This window comes from Amblyraja radiata, chromosome 24 (assembly GCF_010909765.2).
Source record: "Amblyraja radiata isolate CabotCenter1 chromosome 24, sAmbRad1.1.pri, whole genome shotgun sequence".
NCBI classification, from domain to species: Eukaryota; Metazoa; Chordata; class Chondrichthyes; order Rajiformes; family Rajidae; genus Amblyraja; species Amblyraja radiata.
This window is the reverse complement of record NC_045979.1, coordinates 3,570,835-3,596,458: the sequence shown is the minus strand read 5'-3', so window position 1 is coordinate 3,596,458 and position 25,624 is coordinate 3,570,835. Positions and strand designations below refer to the sequence as shown.

Genomic DNA, 25,624 nt, shown 5'->3' with positions numbered 1-25,624 from the left:
CCGATGTTGGGGGAGTCCAGAACCAGGGGCCACAGTTTAAGAATAAGGAGTAAGCCATTTAGAACGGAGATGATGAAACGCTTTTTCTCACAGAGAGTGGTGAGTCTGTGGAATTCTCTGCCTCAGAGGGCGGTGGAGACAGGTTCTCTGGATGGTTTCAAGAGAGAGCTAGATAGGGCTCTTAAAGATAGTGGAGTCAGGGGATATGGGGAAAAGGCAGGAACGGGGTACTGATTGGGGATGATCAGCCATGATCACATTGAATGGCGGTGCTGGCTCGAAGGGCCGAGTGGCCTACTCCTGCACCTATTGTTTATTGTCTATTGTATTTAGTTCCTTGAATTTCATATCACATGTAGACAGGGTGGTAAATAAGTATTTTGGTACATTGGCCTTCATCCGGCAGGGAATTGGGTATAGAAATTGGAACATTATGTTCCTGTTGTACAAAATGTTGGTGAGTAAACATGTGGAGTATTGTGCAGTTTTGGTCATCCAACTATAAGAGGGATGTTGTTCAAGTGGAAAGAGTGCAGAGAAGATTTACCAGGATTTAGCCATGACCTGTGGGCCTGAGCTACTGAGGGAGATGGGGAAAGATAGGACTTAATTCCTTGGAGCACAGGCTACACGGTGATCTTATGGAAGTGTTTAAAATCATGATGAGAATTGATAGGGTGAATGTATACTTTTACCAAGGGTAGGGAAATAAAGGACCAGGTGACATAGGTTTAAGGTGAGAGGAGAATGATTTAATTGGAACCTGAGGGGCAACTTTTTCACTTTGAAGGTGGTGGGTGCATGGAACGAGCTGCCAGAGGGGGTAATTGAGACAGGTACTATAACAACATTTAAATGTGATTTGGACAGGTACTTGGATTGGATTGGTTTAGAGAGATATGGGCCAAATGCAGGCAAATGGCACTTGCTTCCTAGAAACATAGAAAATAGGTGCAGGAGGAGGCCATTCGGTCCTTCGAGCCAGCACCGCCATTCATTGTGATCATGGCTGATCGCCCCCTATCAATAACCCATGCCTGCCTTCTCCCCATATCCCTTGACTCCACTAGCCCCTAGAGCTCTATCTAACTCGCTCTTAAATCCATCCAGTGACTTGGCCTCCACTGCCCTCTGTGGCAGGGAATTCCATAAATTCACAACTCTCTGGGTGAAAACGTGTTTTCTCACCTCAGTCTTAAATGACCTCCCCTTTATTCTAAGACTGTGGCCCCTGGTTCAGGACTCGCCCAACATTGGGAACATTTTTCCTGCATCTAGCTTGTCCAGTCCTTTTATAGTTTTATATGTTTCTATAAGATCCCCCCCCCCTCAACCTTCTAAACTCCAGTGAATACAAGCCTAGTCTTTTAATAGTCTTCGATAAGGTATCTTGGACAGCGTGGATGAGTTGGGCCAAATGGTCTGTTTCCATACTGTATGACTCTACGATCCTATCTGCAGTAAATTATATTTTACACCTTCACCAATTGACTAAATTACATCAAAGATTCAGAATATTGCCTACTTTCACCCAGAGTCCTTTGCAGAAGGTCAAGTTTTGCTTGCAGTTTGGTGATCAGGTTTCTGCCTTCAAAATACTCTTTCAGCTTCTAAGAAAACGACAGGAAAACAATCGTGAGCCATCGCCAAAAACATCAAGCAATTTATGATGTGCTGAAGGTAGACAAAATTGCTGGAGAAACTCAGCGGGTTTCGGCGGCATCTATGGAGCAAAGGAAATAGGCAACGTTTCGGGCCGAAACCCTTTGGGTTTCGTCCCGAAACGTTGCCTATTTCCTTCAAGGTTTCGGCCTGAAACGTTGCCTATTTCCTTCAAGGTTTCGGCCTGAAACATTGCCTACTTCCTTCGCTCCATAGATGCTGCTGCACCCGCTGAGTTTCTCCAGCAATTTTGTCTTCCTCATGACGTGCTGAATTGTTAATGTGTTAATTGTTCACGCCCCGTCCTATCCTGAAGTGGCAGAGCAAGCTTTGGGAATTTCCTGATGGGATGGGATGTGGAACTAACAACCCTATACACTGGGGGTAGGGATAGGGATTGTGGGGGAACACAAAGGCCCAAGCTTTTGGATAGCAACACACAGTGTAAATTCATCGAGGGGGATTCTTAAGCCCGAGTGGAAGGGGATGAACCTCTGAACAGCAACGTACAGGTGCATTCCATGGAGGGCGGTGTAAAAGGTCCAAATCATAGATGGGAACAGGGATATATTGACCCAAGCTGCCAAAAAAAGAATCCAAAAGTCCCAGGCCAAAGAGAGGGCTAACCCCAACGACAATCTAACCCAACCCCAACACGGAACACAGAGACTCCAATGCTTGGCCAGAGACATATAGACTGGACTATGGAGAGCAACGCACGGGCCCCATTCCATAAAGGGGGAAGAGGCGTGGTGCCCAGGATCCAGCCCATAGAGTGGGACGCATAAACGATAGACCACGGAGAGGTTCAATCTTAGGACAATGATATACAGCACTCCAATCTAGAGAGAGGAACGATGGCTAAAAACACCGAGGCAGTGCAAGGAGAGGGACATACAAGCTCCAACCCATGGAGAGAAACCTAGGGACCCCAACCGAACGATGGGGATGCTGAGATCTCAATCTGTGGAGATAAGAGTCATGGAGTGCTGCAGTGTGGAAACAGGCCCTTCGGCCCAACTTGCCCACACCGACCAACATGGACACATATTTTCTAATGACAGAGGAGGAGGCCATCTTAGTTGCTTGAGTGCATGCCTGCTCACAGAGTCATCCAATCCCTCAATTTTTTTTCCATGCAACCTTTTGTCTCATAAAACTACACTTCTCCTTCCCCTCCCATTTTTTTCTTGCACGTACACAATACCAGAAATCTTCAATCAACCTAATTATGTACACATCTTTGGTATTTGGGAGGAAGCTAGAATACCTGAGGGAAACCCACACAGCCAGGGGGAACACGCACATGTAGCATTGGTTGGAGTTGAACCTGGGTTGTCAGCGCTATAAGGAATTAGCTCTAGTGGCTCTGCTGCGGTAGCCACACACCGGTGCTGAGGTGACATCCCCAGGTAAATAAATGGCTTAAAGGCAAAGTCTGCATCACAAAGTTATGTCAAGGTCGCGTCATCATCCTAACACCATACCGTGAAGAGGAACTGCTCTGTCTCTTGTTGATTAGCTCGTCTCTTGGCGATGCTGGGCTTGCTCATGAACGTTTCTGAAAGGGTAGACTTGACAGACTCAGTGGAGTTGGTGTACTGGAAGCAGTCGGCCACATCAAAGTCCTCAATGGTGACAATATCCTGAATCGTTTGCAGTGTGGCTTCCATGGTCTTCTTCACCTGTGAAGACAAAACCAAATGCTTTCGTCAACGGAAGGAAATCCATTCCTGTTACTTACAATTGGACAAGAAGATTCATTCTGAAAATTTAGTCATTCAGACGCATTCTTTGCGGAGGAAGGAACTGCAGATTGTTTAAGAAGGAACTGCAGATGCTGGAAAATCGAAGGTACACAAAAAAGCTGGAGAAACTCAGTGGGTGCAGCAGCATCTATGGAGCGAAGGAAGTAGGCAACATTTCAGGCCGAAACCTTGAAGGAAATAGGCAACGTTTCAGGCCGAAACCTTGAAGGAAATAGGCAACGTTTCAGGCCGAAACCTTGAAGGAAATAGGCAACGTTTCGGGACGAAACCCAAAGGGTTTCGGCCCGAAACGTTGCCTATTTCCTTCGCTCCATAGATGCTGCTGCACCCGCTGAGTTTCTCCAGCTTTTTTTTTGTGTACCAAGGAACTGCAGATGCTGGTTTACCCTGAAGATAGACACAAAATGCTGGAGTAACTCAGCAGGGCAGGCAGCATCTCTGGAGAGAAGGATTGTCTGAAGAAGGGTCTCGACCCAAAACGTCACCCATTCCTTCTCTCCAGAGACGCTGCCTGTTACACCAGCATTTTGGGTCTATCTTCATCATAAATTATTTCATTGTTATCATTTACTATTTATTATTTGCATTCATCAGTTAGAAATAGTTAAATGGCTCAAAATACCCCAGAGTCGGAGTGTAGGTTATGGGGCTGTCCCACTGTACGTGTTCACCCAAGAACTTTCCCAAGTTTAAGAAAATTAAACTTGTGGAAGCACGCAGAATGTACGTAGTGGGTACATCGGAGCTCGGGACATCTCTTAGCGGCTCGTAACGCTAACGGCAGGTACTCGGGAAACGCGGTAAGCTCGGGAAAACTCGTGAAGATTTTTCAACATGTTGAAAAATCTTCACGAGAGCCCCGAGTACCTACGAGCGGCTATTACCGTAATTCTCCGAGTTCGAATCAGAGGAAACTCGGGAGAACTCTTGAAATAACTCGTACAGTGGGACAGCCCCATTAAGCTTCGTATGAAATTAATATGACTACTTTCAACTATTGCGAACAAACAGACCTAGGGAGCTATAGGGCCACATTGTAAATACCAAGTATGTAAGTCAAAATAGCTCAGTCAGTGGTAACCAACATGGTTTCAGTTACAGCAGATCCTGTCTGATCAAATTCTTAAATATTTTTGAGGAAGTGACATCTAAAGTATACACTGGAAAGCTACGATACAGTGAAGCTATTCTTCTTGAAAACCTTCTGTAACACTCAGCATGAATGCTTGGCTTCACAAATGTAATGCAATGGAGGTCTGGGTAAAACTGGAATGTGGTAACAAATATTGAAAGAAGGAAGCAATTGAGTTTATTTTTAAAAAGACATTTAGTGCTAAAGTAACACAGTGGGTCAGGTAGCAACTCTGGAAGCCTCTTCACGGTAACTCCAGAGATGTTGCCTGACCCACCTCCAGAGATTCTGCCTGACCCACCTCCAGGGATGCTGCCTGACCCACCTCCAGGGATGCTGCCTGACCCACCTCCAGGGATGCTGCCTGACCCACCTCCAGGGATACTGCCTGACCCACCTCCAGGGATGCTGCCTGACCCACCTCCAGGGATACTGCCTGACCCACCTCCAGGGATGCTGCCTGACCCACCTCCAGGGATGCTGCCTGACCCACCTCCAGGGATGCTGCCTGACCCACCTCCAGGGATGCTGCCTGACCCACCTCCAGGGATACTGCCTGACCCACCTCCAGGGATGCTGCCTGACCCACCTCCAGGGATGCTGCCTGACCCACCTCCAGAAATGCTGCCTGACCCACCTCCAGAAATGCTGCCTGACCCACCTCCAGGGATACTGCCTGACCCACCTCGAGATTCTGCCTGACCCACCTCCAGGGATGCTGCCTGACCCACCTCCAGGGATACTGCCTGACCCACCTCCAGAAATGCTGCCTGACCCACCTCCAGGGATGCTGCCTGACCCACCTCCAGGGATGCTGCCTGACCCACCTCCAGGGATGCTGCCTGACCCACCTCCAGAAATGCTGCCTGACCCACCTCCAGAGATGCTGCCTGACCCACCTCCAGGGATGTTGCCTGACCCGCTGAGTTACTCATGCGCTTTGTGTCATTTTTTGTAAACCGGCATCTGCAGCCTTTTGTGTCTACTGATGATATTTAAGTGGGTCAGGCCAGATAAAGGTGCTGAATGAGGTGTACCCCAGGGATTGATGCTATATGAGGTGATTGGTAGAAAAAGCCTCAGAATGCCTTTTAGTACATCTCCCCACTTGGTGTGTTTGGAGTTTCGCGTGCAGGGCTTGGAGGGGTTGGAGCAGACATGTACCAAAAATGAGAATGATAACTGAGCTGAAAGGTTAAATTAAGAAAACACTTTCTTAAACGTAGCGTATATTCCCTTGAGTTTAGATGCTTTTCATTAGAGATACAGCATGGAAACAGACCCTTCAGCCCACCGAGTCCATGCCGACCACTGGCCAACTATTCACATGTCACCTCCACGAGAGGCCAATTAACCTATAACCCCGCACGTCTTTGTGATGTGGGAGGGAACTGGAACACCTGTAGGAAACCCACGCGGTCACAGGGAGAACGTGCAAACTCCACACAGACTGTACCCGAGGTCAGGATCGAACCTGGGTCTCTCCCACTGTGAGGCAGTGTGTGAATATATATATGTGTGTGGGTGTGTGTGAATATATGTGTCTGGGTGTGTGTGTGAATATGTGTGTGTGTGTGTGTGTATATATATATGTGTGTGTGTGTGTGTGAATATATATATGTGTGTGAATATATGTGTGTATGTGAATATATATGTGTGTGTGTGTGCGCGCGAATATATATATGTGTGTGTGTGAATATATATGTGTGTGTGTGTGTGTGTGTGAATATGTGTGTGTGTGAATATATATGTGTGTGTGTGTGCGCGCGAATATATATATGTGTGTGTGTGTGTGTGCGAATATATATATGTGTGTGTGTGTGTGTGTGAATATGTGTGTGTGTGAATATATATGTGTGTGTGTGAATATGTGTGTGTGTGAATATATATATGTGTGTGTGTGAATATATGTATGTGTGGGTGTGTGTGAATATGTGTGTGCGTGTGTGTGTGTATATATATATATATATGTGTGTGTGTGTGTGAATATATATGTGTGTGTGTGTGAATATATATATGTGTGTGAATGTATGTGTGTATGTGTGTGTGAGAATATGTGTGTGTGTGTGTGTGCGTGGATATATGTGTGTGTGAATATATATATGTGTGCATATATGTGTGTGTGAATATATATATGTGTGCATATATGTGTGTGTGTGTGTGGTGAATGTGTGTGTGTGTGTGTGAATATATATGTGTGTGTGTGTGAATATATATGTATGTGTGCGTGAATGTGTGTGTATATGTGTGTGTGTTAATAGGGGGTTGCACGTAAGGTCAAAAGGTCATAGGACTTGACGCACGGAGCCGCTCAATCCATCTGGAAGACATCCGTCACTTCCAGTGTATGTTATTAATGCAAGAAACGCGTACTTTCCTATCTGTTAAAAACAGCCAAAATGTTGAATTTTTGCTCTGAAAAAAATTGTGGAAGTTGGGGTAAGTGTGAGAGACATGTACCCAACATTAGAATTCCAAACGTGAAATGAAATGAAGGTGAAGAGAAGCGAGAATTGAAGGGACAACAGCAGCTAAAGTGCTTGGTAAACATTGGCTGTGCAGATATCGGAATTGAAAATATCAGAATTATCGTGTTTGCTCACTGCGTTTCATCAACAGTAAGGCATTATTCGTGTTTTTTCTTGATTCCTTTGGTAAATAAAAATTCCCAGAAGTGATAAATCTGGCTGTAAATTTTTCTTCAGATGCGTTTTCATTTTGTACGTAAAAACCTACTTGAGAACCATGGGCGATTAATTAAAAAAAATTTTTTTAAAATACAGCCAGATTTATCACCTGAAACTTTTTAGATGCCAAAGGAATCAAGAAAAAACACAAACAATGCTTTAGTGTTGATGAAATGCAGTGAGCAAACGGCCAATGTTCGCTAAACACTCTGTCTGTTGTCCCTTCAGCTCTCACTTCTATCTACCGTCATTTCTCCTCACTTTTGGAATTCTGAAGTAGGCTAAATGTCTCACATGCTCATCCCGATTTCTATAATTATTTGCAGCGGAAAAATGGGCATTTTCGGCGGGTTTTAACGGGCCCGCTACATTCAGATTCAGATTCAGATTCAACTTTAATTGTCGTTGTCAGTGTACAGTACAGAGACAACGAAATGCGGTTAGCATCTCCCTGGAAGATGGAGTTGGAAACAATGGTAAGTGCCTACCTGCAGTGCATCGTGTGTAATCCATTTGGTGTAGCGTAGCAACAGTACGGGTCATGGGTCGTGACCCGACTGCCGTGAAAACTCCCTCTGTGTGTGTGTGTGTGTGTGTGTGTGAATATATATGTGCGTGTGTGTGTGTGTGAATAAATGTGTATGTGTGTGACTATGTGTGCGGGTGAATATGTGTGTGTGAATATGTATGTGTGTGTGAATATGTGTGTGTGTGTATGTGTGTGAATATGTGTGCATGTGTATGTGTGTGTGTGTGTGAATATGTGCGTGTGCGTATATGTATGTGTGTGTGTACATGTGTGTGTCTGAATATGTGTGTGAGTGAATATGTGTGTGTATATGTATGTGTGTGTGTGTGAATATGTGTGTGTGTGTGTATATGTGTGTGAGTGAATATGTTAGTTTTCAGTTTACAAAAGTCGGACGTGACTCCAGAAGTCAGGCATCAGTCAGTCCACAAGCTGTGAGAGTCAGTCCAGAGGTCATGAGTTAATCCCAAGGCAGTGAGTGAGTCCACAGGTCATGCGTAAATCGCTCACTGCCCTCCTCCTCCACTGACATCCCCCACCTCAAGATGCTGCCCTCCGCCATGCTATAGGATGCACCCCCTACTGACGCCGTCCACATCGCCTGCATGAGGACACCCCACCCCCTTCTCATCAGTTCACGACAACCCCCGCCTGAAGCTGCCCTTGGCTGCACGACATTTACCACCCATAGGGCAGCGTCTTGAGGTGGGGGGTGAGTCTGTGTGTGTGTGTGTGTGTGTGTGTGTGTGTGTGTGTGTGTGTGTGTGTGTGTGTGTGTGTGTGTGTGTGTGAGTGTGTGAATGAGTGTGTGTGTGTGAATGAGTGTGTGTGAATGAGTGTGTGTGTGTGAATGAGTGTATGTGTGTGTGAATGTGTGTGTGTGTGTGTGAATGAGTGTGTGTGAATGAGTGTGTGTGTGTGTGTGTGTGAATGAGTGTGTGTGTGTGTGTGGATGTGTGAGAATGAGTGTGTGTGTGTGTGAATGAGTGTGTGTGTGTGTGTGTGTGTGAATGAGTGTGTGTGTGTGTGTTTGTGTGTGTGTGTGTGTGTGAATGAGTGTGTGTGTGTGAATATATGTGTGTGAGTGTGTGTGCACATGTGTGTGAGTGCGTGTGAATATATATATGTGTGTGTGTGTGTGTGTGAAATAATATAGTATTTCGTAGTTCAGAGCTTATTTGTTAAGTTTAATAACGTGATGGCTGTCAGGAAGAAGCTGTTCCTCATTGTAGATGTTACCGTTTTCAGTTTACAAAAGTCGGACGTGACTCCAGAAGTCGGGCATCAGTCAGTCCACAAGCCGTGAGAGTCAGTCAGTCTAAAGGGCATGAGTTAATCCCAAGGCAGTCAGTGAGTCCACAGGTCATGAGTAAATCGCTCACTGCCCCCTCTCCTCCACTGACATCCCCCACCTCAAGATGCTGTCCTCCGCCTGGCTATAGGATGCACCCCTTACTAAAGCCGCCCTCATCCCCTGCATGAGCCCCCCCCCTTTCTCATCAGCTCACGACAACCCCCGCCTGAAGCTGTGCCCCTCCCTTGGCTGCCAGTTGTTTACCACCCCCCACCCCACCCTGACAACCCCCACCTCAAAAAAATGGTTTGCACAAAATCTTCAGTGTTCATTAACAACTGAAATTGTCTTTAGGCTGCTTTTTCAACATCATGTCAGGAAATGTTAGAGGTCAAGGTGATGTGGCTATTGCAGTAGTATCCTCTGGGATAGCAGCTACATTTCTGCCTGGTGGAAGAACTACACATTCTCGATTCAAGATACCCATCCAAGTGGCCGAGGATACATTGTGCAACATCGAGAAGAACTCTAAGACGGCACATTTCACGAGGCAAGTGAAAGTCATTGTTTGGGATGAATGTCCAATGATTAGGAGAGAATGCTTTGATGTTGTGGACAGAACTCTTCCAGATGTCTTCAGCAACACTAAGCATTTTGGTGCCCCCCCCCCCCCCCCCCCCCCTGCCAGTACAGGCCTTAGTGACTGAGCTGCCAGCCCTCAGTGACTGAGCTGCCAGCCCAAAAATCCATTCTGCCCACAAACTCCATACTATCCCTCTGGAAACCAGTACCTTCGGCCCAACATACTAGCTCAACAGAAATATGAAGGGAAATGTCAAAGGTTTCCTGAAGGATGGAACATCGCCCAAGAATGTTGTCATTAATAGCGTGCTTCGTTGAATGATGACTTCTGAGCTAAATTCTCAGATTTTCCTTCTTAAAATTTGAGCGCTGACTTTCTCTACATTAAAATTGTCTCTTTATATCAACAGGAAATAGTAATCAAGAGGCAGTGAGCAGCAGAACACAACAAGACGCAACACGACACAACAAGTAAAAACTTAATAAATCTCATCTTTAAAATTTAAATTGTTCTTATATTTTAAGTCATTCGCATTTTAAACTTTAATAAAACATTTTTGCACTTTTAATGCTGTGTGTTCTTCATCACAATAGAACCTAATAGGCAGAAATGGTTGCTCTGTGGGAGAGCCACTAAGAGTGCATGGGGGGGAGGTTGTTTGGAGATGCACTGAATGTGTGGGTGGGAGGGGAATGGCAAGGAGCAGAGTGGGGGGGGGGGGGTGAAGGTAGGTGGGATGACTGAGTGAACTGCCAGCGTACCAGGTGTGAGTGACTGCACTGCCAGCCCACGAGCCGTGAGTTAGTGAACTGCCAGCCCACTAGCTGTAAGTGACTGAACTGCCAGCCCAATAATCCATTCAGTCCACCCTCTTCCCCCTTCTCTCTTACAGTCTGTCACCTGTTTTGGTCAGAATTTCTGGCAGTTTCTCAGCCGCCAGCCTGCCAGGCCTCAGTGACGGAGCTGCCAGCCCTCAGTGACTGTGCTGCCAGCCCAAAAATCCATTTGGCCCACAAACTCCATACTAGCCCTCTGGAAACCAGTACCTTCGGCCCACAACACTCATACTAGAACAACAGAAAGTCCCCCTCCCACTGGCCAGCAATATTGGAATTGGTGGAGAGGTGGAATATTGTGTTGTGTGTCCAGCACTCCCGTGTGATGCTGGGACCCAACGGGTCCCACTTAGTCTAGTCTCTAAAGTCTAAAGATACAAGTACAAAGTCAGAGCTTTGCCCTGATGTCAGGAAGCACCTGTTCACATAGAAGAAAATGTTCACTTTCAATGGAAACTAATGGCAGACTGCATTTCCCAGAAAATGTTTGCTTTGATCTTATTGACCTCAGTCCATGTAGGTCTGGGCTGTAGAGAGTTTGGTTCAGCTGGTTTTACATGTAGCCCGTGTAGGAAGGAACTGCAGATGCTGATTTAAACTGAAGATAGACACAAAATGCTGGAGTAACTCAGCGGGACAGGCAGCATCTCTGGAGAGATGCATGTTGGTCAGCATGGTCAAGTTGGGCCGAACGGCTGTAACACACCGTACGACTCTTTGGCTTTATGAAAAGAATGAAAGGGTTAAATCTGACAGTAGATTTAGTCAACTGGGTTCTTCTCCCTCCAGCAATAAAGAGAGACCGCAACAAAGGTTCAGTTAGCAGCCTGAAGTAGGGTCTCGACCTGAAACGTCACCCATTCCTTCTCTCCAGAGATGCTGCCTGTCCCGCTGAGTTACTCCAGCTTTTCGTGTCTATATGTAGCCCATTCAGCCACGGGAAGATGCCTTCCAGCAATGGATGGAGTCAGTCGCGTGAAGCAACCCAGGCAATGGTTCTGCCATTTGACAGCCCTTATACTGAGCAACTCACCTCCTCATTCTCAATCTTCAGAGTAGCCAGTCTGGACTGGAGTTTCTGGCACCGCAGTACCAATTCTCCATGCACTGGCTGCTGAGCACACAGGTGAGAAACCTGTACAGTAAAAAAAGACAGCACTTTCTGTTGGTGTTAATGGGAAGAAGAGAGCCTCACAAAACATTAACCTGCAGCTGAATGAATGAATGAATGATACATTATTGTTACATGTGACGAGTCATAGTGATACCCAAAGTATGCAAAGAGTCACCACATAAAGGGCGCTGATGAAGTTACAAAGTGTCCCACTCCGGGTCCTCCTTTGTTCTCCTCTACCCCCCCCCCCCCCCCTCCTCCCCCCCACCCCCCATGACACTTCCCCCACACCATGAACAAGAAGCAATTGCCATCTCACTTCTACCCAAAGTTGTGAGTAAGCAAATGTCTCCATTCAACAAAAGAACTACATTGAACTTGAGGGAATGCTTGTTAGACTGCAAGGGTTTTGATCATTTCCTTTCCCTTGGGATGTGAGGCATCATACACTGACTAGTGGTTTCCTTGTTCTTAATGGGTATGTTGCTCCAAGTTGCCACACAATTGGGTGCTCTTAATCAGATTCCAAATAGACACTGGCGTAGAAACTTCCCACTATTTAGCACCAAAATTGATTTTGTGGAATTTCTCGTATTTTTCTCTCAGGGTGTCAACCTTGTTGCCAGCCGTGGAATTAATTGCAGATTTGTCAGTTGTGAAGTTAGTTTGTGCTTTCTTCTCAAACCACAATTTCACACAGAGCTCTCGGATTCGGTGTTGGTTTTGCCAGTGTCTGCAAGAGGTGACAGGTCTGTAGCAAGTCTGTGTGGCACGGTGGCGCAGCGGTAGAGTTGCTGCCTTACGATGCCAGACACTCAGGTTCGATCCTGACTACGGGTGCTGTTTGTACGGACTTTGTACGTTCTCCCCGTGACCGCTGTGGGTTTTCTCCGGAATCTCCGGTTACCTCCCACACTCCAAAGACGTACAGGTTTGTAGGATAATTGTCCCTAGTGTGTGTATAGTTTAGTTTAGAGATACAGCGCGGAAACAGGCCCTTCGGCGCGCCGGCCGATTCAACACCAACCAGCGATCCCCGCACATTAACACTATCCTACACACACTAGGGACAATTTACATTTATACCAAGCCGATTAACCTACAAACCTTTACATCATTGTAGTGTAGGAGGAAACCAAAGATCTCAGAGTAAGCCATGCAGGTCACGGGGAGAACGTACAAACTCCGTACAGACATGCACCCGTAGACAGGTTCAAACCCGGGTCACCGGCACGGCAAGGCAGTAACTCTACCGCTGTGCCACCATGCCGCCCAGACCTGATACGGGCCTGTAGGATAGTGTTAGTGTGTGAGGATTGCTGGTCGGGGCGGACTCGGTGGGCCAAAGGGCCTTCTTCCCCGCTGTAACTCTAAAACTAAAACAGTATTATAATATTAGGGGTGCAGGTCCCATCCGAAATAACAAGATTATTGCTTACTAACCAGCTAGGCAAGCATTACGTCAAGATGGTGATTATAGCTATATACTGACCCCATCACCCATGTGCGGTTGAAAGTCAAACTTTGGTGGCAAGCAGAAGACGGTGTGGTACAATTCCATAAGGCGCTGTTTGTCGTTGGTGGCATCGAGGCTGTCGATGGCATTTTCAATGATCTCCAGCCCCTCGTGCTTGGATTGCTCGACATTAATCTCAGCTGAAAGAAATGTCCTCATTGCTCGGTTCACACTGGCATGGTACCCAAGGTCACAACACTAAAATAAATAGCAGAAATTAGATTTGCTGCCAGACTGATCCTAAAACATGAAAACAGCAAAATCAATGACCAGGGTGAACCAGATTTGAAGATGATACGATACGCTGAGAAGGCTGCCACACATGTACCATGAAACCATTATTTCAATTAATACATGACGAGTTTCAGAGCTTGTCAATTTTGATCTTTCTCTGTAATATTGATGAGATTTTAACGATTAATTTATTAGGAATACATTAAGCTTCTGGAGGGAATAGGAGGCATTTTACTAAAATTGTGCTTGGGGATGAGGAACTCCCGTTGTAAGGAACGCCTGGAAATGTTAGGATTGCTCTTCTTTGTGAAGAGAATGTCAAGAGAAGGTTTGAGATAACATCCCACATCTTCCCTGAACCTTTTCATCTTAATAGTGAGCTCTGGATATTAATGGCAGGGCTACCATTTGTTGCCTATTCCTAATTTCCTTTAATGTCAGAAGTGAGCCGACCTCTTGACCTACTGTAGGCCTTGGAAGAGAAGATATTCAAACAGCCGGTGGTTCTGCAACTTCCGAAGAGACTGGAGATGCATTCATTCATCAAAATACTTTTTTTATCTGCAGGGAATAATTAGGGAAGTAAAGGGAGTCATTAGAGAGCTCCAGCAAAGAGCTAAAGAGCCTCTTTTCATGCTGTTTCGTTCACCAATTCTGGTGTAATCCATCCAGCAATCACTATCTAAGGACATGCTGTTTAACATGGTGCTATTCTAGAGGTGTTGGGGAGAAATACGAGCCCCAGATTTCCAACAATGCTGAAATCATGTGTATCCATTTCCAACCACATTGAAAACATGAATAGCCAATAACCATTGCAAAATATTCAACCTTTGAGTATTAGCCACAAAGCTACGGAAGCAACTTGTTAAGCCCCTTGATTTTGTGCTGCCATTTAATTAAACCATGCAATTTGCCTTAGAACCAGATCAATGAATCTTAAGGGCCTGTCCCACTTGGGCGTCATTTGCGCGTCACGCAGATGGCGAGCGAAGATTTTGAACATCCCAAAATCCTGGGGCGCCCTGCATTACTGCCTATGTCACCATGCACCATGCGCGCATCACAACTCATAAATTATGTCGGGTAAATTACGCGCAAATGACGCCCAACTGGGACAGGCCCTTTAGTTTGACATTATCAGTTAAAGCCCATCCTCAACATCTTTTGGGCAAGTGTCCCAGATTTCCCGTAGCTTTTCTCTACAGCACTATTTCCTGACTTCTTTCCTGAACAGAATATCATAAAAGCTGGAGATGATGAAAATCTGAAATTGAAAAGGAAAATACTGTCACTCCTCACGTCAAGAAATATCTGCGGAAAGGGAAACCGTTCTAACAAACGTGTCCTGGACTTGAATCATTAACTACTTCTCTTTCCACGGATGCCATCTGACCTTGATTGTTTGTAGCATTTTCTGGTTGTACATCACCCCCGAATGGCATGATTCAGACGTTAAGATCATGGCCTTTTGTTCTGACATTCATGGAATATACTGTTTATTCCTATTTAAACTCTGAGCTGTTTTAGGTGATTAGTAAATTTTCCAACCTTTATTGCTGGAGGGTGAAGAACCCATTTGACCAAATCCACTGACAGATTTTAACCCTTTCATCTTTTTGATAAAGCCATACAGACCCAATTTGCCCACGCCGACCAACATGCCCCATCTACACTAGTCTCACCTACCCGCGTTTGGCCCAGATCCTTCTAAACCTATCGTATCCATGTACCTGCCCAAGTGTCTTTTAATATTTGTGATAGTATCTGCCTCAACTTCCTCCTCTGGCTGCTTGTTCAATAAACCCATCACCCGTTATATAACAAGGTTGACCCTCAGGTTCCTTTTAAATCATTCCCCCCTCACCTTAAACCTATGTCCTATGGTTCTTGATTCCCCTACTCTGGGTAAAATACTTCATCTTTCTGAGTTCCAAGGAATAAAGTCCTAACCTGCTCAACCTCTCCTTATAGCTCAGGCCCTCGAGCCCTGGCAACATCTTCATAATTCTTCTTACTCTCTTTCCAGCTTAACAACATTAACCTTTCCTATAAAAGGGTGACCAAAACTGAGCACCATACTCCAAATTTCACTCCCCCTCCCCACCCCACATCAGTCTGAAGAAGGGTCTCGACCCGAAACGTCACCTATTCCTTCGCTCCATAGATGCTGCCTCACCCGCTGAGTTTCTCCAGCATTTTTATCTACCTTACTCCAAATGTTTCTTCACCAATGTCTTTGGCTACTGTAACATAACCTCCTATCTTCTATACTCAATACACTGACTGATGAAGTCCAATGAGCCAAAAGCCTTCTTGGCTACCCCATCAACCTGTGATGCTACATTAAAGGTACCTGCACTCCTAGATCCTGCTGCTGTACAACACTCCTCAGTAGGGTTGCCAACTTTCTCACTCCCAAATAAGGAACAAAGGGTAAAAATAAGGGACAAATTCCCGACGGCAGTTCGTTGACCGACTCGGCCGTGTCTGGGTGAATGATGAGTTGGCCCGGGTGCTGGACTGCACAAAGCCCAGTCGGCGGGCCAGCTGAGGAGTTTTGGCCCGCGCGACATCGCTCGCAAAGTCCAGCACCCCATCCAACTCATGAGCCAATGATCGGCCATGAGAAGGAGGGGTGGTGGTGTCGGCGGTTCGCGAAGGTCAGATAAGCTGGCCGGGTTGCCGACCGATGGGGCTATGGGCGAGGCGCTGGTGCTGCACTCCATGGGCGGGTGAGGCGGGGCCGGACATGGCGCTCCGACCCGACAGTCCCCTCGACCCGAGTAGTAGCAGTCAAATACGGGACAAGAGCGGTCCCATATGGGATAAACCAAAATACGGGATGTCCCGGCTAATACGGGACAGTTGGCAACCCTACTCCCCAGAGCTCTGCCATTCACTGTGTTGGCCCTGACCTGGTTAGACTTCCCAAAGTGCTATACTTCGCACTTAACTGTATTAAGCTCCATTCTCCATTCCTCAGCCCACCTGCCCAACCGATCAAGATCCTGTGGCAATTTCTGGCAACCATCTTCACTGTCTACAATGCCACCCACTTTCGTGACATCTGCAAACTTGCTAATCAAGCTTCGTACATTCTCATCCAACCACAAACAGTAAAGGACCCAGCACTGATCCATGAGGCACACCACTAGTCATAGGCCTCCCGTCCGAAAAACAACCCTCCGCCTTCCTCACTGTGCTTCCTTCCATGAAGCCAATTCTCTCTCCAGTCAGCTAGCTCTCTCTGGATACAGGGCGATCTAGACTTCCAGAGCAGCCCTCCATAAGGCACCTGATCAAAACCTTTTGAGGAAGTTAAAAGATTATAAAGGAGATACATTGTCTAGAAAAGTTAGTAAACTGGCTCACATCAAGTAGATCAGACAGATCATGGATGTAGTACTTAAAGACAGAGCTGTTGGTAGCTTCCATTACCAGTATGTATTCATTTCGTGCCTTGATTGCTTTGAGTTTATTTTCAGTGTATTTTGCCTGACGCTGGGAGAAAAAAAGTACAAAATTAAACCGATACGCAATGCAAGGCTTCAAAGCATTTTATGAATGAAACAACATTAATAAATAATCGCTGCCTGGTGGGGAATCCTAGGCTGGAATTTTAAACTCAGGACTCAGTTGGGCATCATAACTATAAACAAACCCAGTCATATTCAACAGATATATTATTGTATACCTGTTATAGAGTCATACAGCGTGGAAACAGACCCTTCAGCCCAATTTGTCGACCAAGATGTCCCACCTACACTAGTCCCACCTGCCCATGTTCGGCCCAAATCCCTCTAAACCTTTTCTATCCCATGAACTTGAATGAATGAAACGTTATTATCACTTGTGGCATGTCACAGTGAAATTCTTTGTTTTGTGTACACAAATATGCAAAGAGTCGCCATGTACAGAGCACAGACAAAGTCACAAAATGTTCAATGTAGTGCACTGTGGTCTCTCTTCATTCTGGGCAGCATGGTGCGGAATCAGGCCTTTCGGCCCACCGAGTCCACACCGACCAGCGATCTCTGCACATCAACACTACCCTACATACACTAGGGACAATTTACATTTATACCAAACCAATTAACCTACAAACCTGTACATCTTTGGAGTGTGGGAGGAAACAGGAGATCTTAGAGAAAGCCCATGCAGGGTCACGGGGAGAACGTACAAACTCCGTACAGACAGCACCCGTAGTCGGGATCGAACCCGGGACTCTGGCGCTGCATTCCCTGTAAGGCAGCAACTCTACCGCTGCGCCACCGTGAAAGTCTTCTCGACCACCCTATTAAACTGTGATGCCCCTTTCAAGGAACTACGTACCTGTACTCCAATATCCCTCTGTCTACACCGGGACCCAGTCACCCATACTGACCTCCAGTCTCTCACCTGTGATAAGAGTCCGATTTTGAATGTGTGCCCAAATAGCTCTATTAGGTAGTGCACAGCGTGTAATGGTGAATAAGGGCGAGGAAGTTCTCTAACTTTGGCTGCATTACCTGTTCTTCATGCCTCTATGACTCTAAGTACGAGATGTACGTATGAGAGCGTCTGATCGCATTGGGCCTGTACACGCTGGAGTTTAGAAGGATGAGGGGGTACCTCATTGAGACTTACCGAATAGCGAAAGGCCTGGATTGAGTGGATGTGCAATGTATGTTTCCACTAGTGGGAGAGTCTAGGACTAGAGGTCATAGCCTCAGAATTTAAGGACTTTCCTTTAAGGAGATGATGAGGAATTTCTTTAGTCAGAGGGTGGTGAATCTGTTGAATGTTTTGCCACAGAAGGCTGTGGAGGCCGTCAGTGGATAGTTTTAAGGCAGAGATAGATTGATTTTTCATTAGTACAGGTGGCAGAGGTTATGGGGAGAAGGCAGGAGAATGGGTTTAGGAGGGAGAGATAGATCAGCCATGATTGAATGGCAGGGTAGGCTAGATGGGCTGAATGGCCTAACTCTGTTCCTATCACATGACCTTATATCTGCGGAATTACAGTTTGGTTAGTTGGTTAATTGATGGTCTGCATCCCAGGGTACTTAGGGAAGTGGCTCTAGAAATCGTGGACGCATTGGTGATCATTTTCCAATGTTCTATAGATTCAGGATCAGTTCCTGTGGATTGGAGGGTCGCTAATGTTATCCCACTTTTTAAGAAAGGCGGGAGAGAGAAAACGGGGAATTATAGACGAGTTAGCCTGACATCGGTGATGGGGAAGATGCTGGAGTCAATTATAAAAGATGAAATAGCGGCACATTTGGATAGCAGTAGCAGGATCGGTCCGAGTCAGCATGGATTTATCACGGGGAAATCATGTTTGACTAATCTTCTGGAATTTTTTGAGGATATAACTAGGAAAATGAACAAGGGAGAGCCAGTGGATGTAGTTGTACCTGGAATTTCAGAAAGCATTTGATAAGGTCCCACATAGGAGATTAATGGGCAAAATTAGGGCACATGGTATTGGGGGTAGAGTGCTGACATGGATAGAAAATTGGTTGGCAGACAGGAAACAAAGAGTAGGGATTAACGGGTCCCTTTCAGAGTGGCAGGCAGTGACTAGTGGGGTACCGCAAGGCTCGGTGCTGGGACCGCGGGCATTTACAATATACATCAATGATTTAGATGAAGGGATTCAAAGTAACATTAGCAAATTTGCAGATGACACAAAGCTCGGTGGCAGTGTGAACTGTGAGGAGGATGCTATGAGAATGCAGGGTGACTTGGACAGGTTGGGTGAGTGGGCTGATGCATGTCAGATGCAGTTTAATGTGGATAAATGTGAGGTTATCCACTTTGGTAGCAAAAACAGGAAGGCAGATTACTATCTAAATGGTGTCAAGTTGGAAAAAGGGACAGTACAATGGGATCTGAGGGTCCTTGTTCATCAGTCTATGAAAGTAAGCATGCATGTACAGCAGGCAGTGAAGAAAGCGAATGGCATGTTGGCCTTTATAACAAGAGGAATCGAATATAGGAGCAAAGAGGTCCTGCAGTTGTACAGAGCCCTAGTGAGACCAAACCTGGAGTATTGTGTGCAGTTTTGGTTCCCTATTTTGAGGAAGGACATTCTTGCTATTGAGGGAGTGCAGCGTAGGTTTCCAAGGTTAATTCCCGGGATGGCGGGACTGTCATATGCTGAGAGAATGGAGCAGCTGGTCTTGTACACTCTGGAGTTTAGAAGGATGAGAGGGTATCTTTTTGAAACATATAAGATTATTAAGGTTTGGTCACGAAAGAGGCAAGAAACATGTTCCCGATGTTGGGGGGGGGGGGGGGGGGGGGGGGGGGGGGGGGAGGGGGGGGGAGTCCAGAACCAGGGGCCACAGTTTAAGAATAAGGGGTAAGCTATTTAGAACGGAGACGAGGAAACATTTTTTCTCACAGAGAGTTGCAAGTCTGTGGAATTCTCTGCCTCAGAGGGAGGTGGAGGCTGGTTCTCTGGATACTTTCAGGAGAGAGCTATATAGGGCTCTTAAACATAAGAGCCCTATATAGGGGGAGAAGGCAGGAACGGGGTACTGATTGGGGATGATCAGCCATGATCATATTGAATAGCGGTGCTGGCTCGAAGGGCCGAATGGCCTACTCCTGCACCTAGTGTCTATAATTACTTCACTCAGCAATCTCTGCCCAGTTACGTTACTCAAAGTGGTGAGAGGTGACTGAAGGGTTCCATGTCATAGAAACATAGAAGATAGATGCTGGAGGAGGACGTTCGGCCCTTCGATCTGTCCCTCTGCTAACATTCGTTATCTCAGATCATAATATAATTGGACATGATGTGCCTCAGGGTCAGACAAAAAAATAGGAAAAGGATAAAAAGGCAAAATGGGTGAGAGGGAAGAATATGTGGAAGTGAAATGTAGGTGAAAGTGCCGAGAGTGGGAGGAAGATTAGGTGGGGAAAGGAGATAAGACGCCAAACCTTCTCCTTCATCTTCTCAATCTTTCGGACCGAGCTACGCCTCTGGTGCTTCTCCTCGAATCGGATGTTGGCCCCTGGGTCTGGTGAGCGGCCAATGTGGCGGTCCTCCTGCTTCACACAGCGGCCAATGTGTTTCTCTTCCTGTTTCTCTGCCTCTTTCAGTTTGCCCTCTGCACTAATGCTGTCGGCATTGTCCATGTGATACGTCTTCATAACCTGGAAAGCAGGAACACTTTGTCACCACTCACAGTGGTTTAGCTTAGTTTATTGTCACCTGTACTGAGGTACAGTGAAAAGCTATCCAGTCAGCAGCAAGGCAATACATGATTACAATCGAACCATTCACAGTATATAATAATAATAATAATAATAATGGATGGGATTTATATAGCGCCTTTCTAATACTCAAGGCGCTTTACATCGCATTATTCATTCACTCCTCAGTCACACTCGGTGGTGGTAAGCTATTTCTGTAGCCACAGCTGCCCTGGGGCAGACTGACGGAAGCGTGGCTGCCATTCTGCGCCTACGGCCCCTCCGACCACCACCAATCACTCACACACATTCACACACAGGCAAAGGTGGGTGAAGTGTCTTGCCCAAGGACACAACGACAGTATGCACTCCAAGCGGGATTCGAACCGGCCACCTTCCGGTCGCCAGCCGAACACTTAGCCTATTGCGCCATCATGATAAAGGAATAATGTTTAGCGCAAGGTAAAGCCAGTGAGGATAGTCCGAGAGTCACGTAGATAGTAGTTCAGTACTGCTCTCTGGTTGTGGTAGGATGACCAGGTTGAACCTTCACAGTGAAATTTCTACAAAAGAAATTCAGCGCTCCAGATAAAATCTTGCCTACACATCATTAAACACTACCACGGTAGGTAAAACACAAATTAAATATAAAACAATGTGTGGGAAGAAATTGCAAATGCTTGTTTCTACCGAAGATCGACACAAAGTGCTGGAGTAACTCAGCGGGTCAGACAGCATCTCTGGAGAGAAGGGATAGGTGACCTTTCAGGTCGAGACCCTTCATCAAATTGAGTTACTCCAGCACTTTGTGTCTATCTTTAAATATAATCTTTCCACAATGTCACATCAAACACTTTCAGGGTTCAGCACAAAATCATCTTCATACCGCACGGAAACAGGCCCTTCGGCCCAATTTGTCCATGCTGACCAAAATGCCCCATCAAAGCTGCCTGCATTTGGTTCAGATGCCTCCAAAACTTTCCTAACCATGTCTTTTAAATGTGGCTCTTCTACCCATCTCAACTACCTCCTCTGCTAGCTCATTCAATATCCCCACCAACCTCTGAGTGAAAAAGTTGCCCCTCAAACTGCTCTTAAATCTTATTCCTCTCACCTATGCCATTAAGGGACAGAAGTTTAGGGGTAACATGAGGGGGGACTTCTTTACTCAGAGAGTGGTAACTGTGTGGAATGAGCTTCCAGTGAAGGTGGTGGAGGCAGGTTCGATTTTATCATTTAAAAATAAATTGGATAGTTATATGGACGGGAAAGGAATGGAGGGTTATGGTCTGAGTGCAGGTAGATGGGACTAGGGGAGATTATGTGTTCGGCACGGACTAGAAGGGCCGAGATGGCCTGTTTACGTGCTGTAATTGTTATATGGTTATACGGTTATATGGTACTTGATTCCCCAACCTGCCTGGATACCCTGCTATCTAACGCTCCTTCTAACTAAAATTCCTAAAATGTCAAAGTATGAATCATATTATACCTAGACCTCAACTAGTTCATCCGGCTTCATTTCAAACCTTGGAGCTGATAAATAAAGGGCCTGTCCCACTTACGTGATTTTTCCGGCGCATTGCCAGCACCCGTCATAGTCGCAGCAGGTTACCGAAAATTTTCAACATGTTGAAAGTACAGCGGTGACCAGAAAATGTACGACTCTTTGGGCGACTAGTCACCACCAAACTGGCGTCACTGTAAAAATCGCGTAAATGGGACAGGCCCTTAAGGGGCCCTTAAACCCAAATCATTTGTTAAGAAGGCATCTAAAAATAGAAATATAGATTGTTGTCCTCTTGATCTTTGCAATATAAGATGTAGGTGATGCAAATATAACGATAGGCATATTATTGACAACAATGGAAAATATTGTTATTGATAATCCTGCCAAATAGTAACATGATCATTCAGTAGAACAAATAAGTCCGGACTTGCCTAATTAATCTTTGGGTCCATTAGGCAATTGGGCGTTGCCAAAAAAATTGAAATGATCTAAATGAGTGGGTTGGTTGGGGAGGATGTCAAGGTGAAGGTCATTAGGTCATCGGAGCATTAGCTGCTCAGCCCATCAAGTCTACCCCGCAATTAAATCATGGCTGATCTATCTCTCCCTCCTAACCACATTCTCCTGAAGGGTGGGCAAAGAAACATGAGGCAGGGCAGATGCACCGAGTATTTTACCCAGAGTAGGGCATTCATTAACCAGGTTTAAGGTGAGAGGGGAAAGATTTAATGGGAATCTGAGGGACAACTTTTTCACACAGAGGAAGGTGGGTGTATGGAATCAGCTGCCGGAGGAGGTAGTTAGAGAAACTATAACAAGATTTAAAGACATTTGAGAAGGTACATGGTTAGGAAAGGTTGAGAGGGATATGGGCCAAACGTGGGCAGGTGGAACACGTGTAGATGAGGAACCTCTTTCTAAAGCTCAGGCCCGTTAATCCTCGTTAATCTTTTCTGCTCCTTACCCAGCTGAACAACACTGGATGGCACAGTGGTGCAGCGGTAGAGTTGCTGCCTCACAGCGCCAGAGACCCACGTTCGATCCTGACTATTGGTGCTGTCTAGAGGGAGTTTTGTACGTTCTTCGCATCCCCGTCCTAGATCAGCTTGTGCAAGCTGGGCCGAAGGGCCTGCTTCCATGCTCAATGACTATGACCAGGCAGATGAGATCAGTTTAACCTGGCATCACATTCAGCACAAATAGTGTAGGCCAAAGGGCCTCTGCTTCATGTTCTGTGTTCTATGTTCAACAAGACATATTTGTAGCCTACATTTTCAGAATCAGAATCAGAATCACATTTTATTCGCCAAGTATGTTTTGCAACATATGAGGAATTTCACTGGCCAGGTCAGTCATATAATTAAAAGCAACAGACTCAAAAACCGGTTAAACAGCGATTCTATGACCATTTACACCTTCTCGTGTTTCCTGTCCCATTTACACCACCTTATATTTTGGACCATCATCGCTTGTGTTGTTTCATCTTCCTGCCTTTCCTCCCATCACAGAATTTTTGTTAGACACAAGTTCAATTATGTAGAATTCTCTGCAGTGGAGGGCAGTGGTGGTGGGTTCTCTGGATGCTTTCAAGAGAGAGCTAGATAGGGCTCTTAAAAATAGCGGAATCAGGGGATATGGGGAGAAAGCATTAGATATTGAATGGCGGTGCTGGCTCGAAGGGCCGAATGGCCTACTCCTGCACCTACTGTCTATTGTCTATATTTGAAAATTCAAATCTACTTCTTTGCATTATTTTAGAACCTGTTTTACCTCTGATGAAAGATCATTAACCTAAAAAGTTTAAATCATTTTTTCTCTCCAGTGATGCTCTTCAAACTACTTGGCAGTTTTATCCCATTAATTTTGCTTCTAAACAATCCCAAATGTCCTGCTTCAAGGTGTCAACGAGTATTTCAAATAAATGGGCTAATTAGTGCATTTAAATAGGCAGAATCAGGGATTAAGAACCAATGCTGCACTAAATATATCACAACCGGGGGAGTTTAATTCCCAGATGTTACCAGTTTTAGATTAAATACAAAAAAAGCGTCAAAACACTCAGCAGGTCAAACATCAAAGAGGTGGCGCAGCGGTAGAATTGCTGCTGCCTTACAGCGCTTGCAGTGCCAGAGTCCCGGGTTCGATCCCGACTACGGGTGCTTGTCTGTACGGAGTTTGTACCTTCTCCCCGTGACCGCGTGGGTTTTCTCTGCGATCTTCCGTTTCCTCCCACACTCCAAAGACGTACAGGTTTGTGGGTTAATTCGCATGGGTTTGTATACTTGGTATAAGTGTAAATTGTCCCCAGTGTGTGTAGCCTTGTGGGGATTGCTGGTCGGTGCAGACTTGATGGGCCGAAGGGCCTGTTTCCACGCTGTATCTCTAAACTAAACTAAATCTAGTTTTCATTTCAGATTTCCAGCGTTTGCAATATTTGGAGACACAGAGCTGCCTTTGCGTTCTTGTGAGAAATTATGAACAAAAAGTTGCTTTTCTGAGATTAATTCTCCAAGGCAAGAAAGCAACACAAGTGTGGAGATTTTTTCCATTGCAACAGTGGAATATAACTGTAAGCAGTTTCCATTTTCAAGAACTTAGAAAATATCTAATAGCACTGCTAAAATGGAATAAGTTAATTACAGCCCGCAACTGCTAAACAGCTAATTAATGATTATAAAAAGACACAAAGTATGGAAGTAACAAGATTCTGACTGTCTAACCTATCATCATTGCATATACTTCTATCAGGTCTCCCTCCAATCTTGGGCATTTCAGACAAAACAATCCTGTTTTGTCTGACACTCCCTGTAGCTAATACCCTCGAATCCAGGCATCATCCTGGTAAACCTCCTCTGCACCCTTTCCAAAGCCTCCACATCCTTTCGGTAATGAGGTGACTGCACACAATACTCCAAATGCGGCTGAACCAAAGTCCTATAAAGCTTCATATGACTTCTTGACTCTAATGGGCCTGTCCCACTTAGGCGATTTTTCAGCAGACTGCCGGTGACTGTCAAGTTGTCGGCAGTCGCCTGAAAAACCGGCAACTGGAACGGCGACTGTCAGAGTGGAACACACACACACACACACACGCACGCACATCGCTTCCTTCACCAGCTATTATGAAGGCAGGGGACAGGGCAAGCGGGGGGAGCGCTGTCCGATGAAATTCACACGGTGCAAAGCCAATGTGATACAGACATTGAATAGGAATGGAGGAGGAGAGCCTGGTGCTCGTCAGTGTGGTCATGGTCCTGGGGTAAGTAGGAGGAGGTGTCCGAGAGTTGGCGCGAGGCCTCAGCTTTGTTGAGATCAACGCGCCAGACTACCTCGGCACCTCCCTTGTCGGCGGGTTTGATAACCCAGTCTGGGTTGTTGCGGAGTGAGTCGATGGCTGTACGTTCAGGTGGGGAGAGGTTAGAGTGAGACAGGGGAGCGGTTGATGTCCCGCTGGCAGTTTAAAATAAAAATGTCTAAAGCCAGAAGATGGCCATGAGGGGGGGTCCAAGAGGAGGGGGTCCGTTGGAGACGGGAAAAGGGATCATCAATAGGGGGCGAGGACTCCTT

The 25,624-nt window shown here is 45.9% G+C and overlaps 1 protein-coding gene and 1 long non-coding RNA gene across 2 annotated transcripts in view; one reads left to right on the top strand and one right to left on the bottom strand.

Annotated features, from left to right (window-relative positions):
* srgap2 (SLIT-ROBO Rho GTPase activating protein 2) overlaps positions 1 to 25,624 on the bottom strand; it is a 211,586-nt gene that overhangs the window by 52,718 nt on the left and 133,244 nt on the right. The window contains exons 5-10 of the mRNA XM_033042275.1: positions 20,293 to 20,508; positions 16,732 to 16,860; positions 13,099 to 13,320; positions 11,526 to 11,627; positions 3,150 to 3,347; positions 1,526 to 1,610 (exon numbers count right to left, since the gene is read on the bottom strand). Of these exons, the coding sequence (XP_032898166.1) occupies positions 1,526 to 1,610; positions 3,150 to 3,347; positions 11,526 to 11,627; positions 13,099 to 13,320; positions 16,732 to 16,860; positions 20,293 to 20,508 (952 nt within the window). The remainder of the gene's footprint in view (positions 1 to 1,525; positions 1,611 to 3,149; positions 3,348 to 11,525; positions 11,628 to 13,098; positions 13,321 to 16,731; positions 16,861 to 20,292; positions 20,509 to 25,624) is intronic.
* On the top strand, positions 448 to 11,407 carry LOC116986700. The gene is made up of 3 exons (XR_004415553.1): positions 448 to 461; positions 2,619 to 2,628; positions 11,294 to 11,407. It is a non-coding gene; the product is annotated as an uncharacterized LOC116986700 (long non-coding RNA).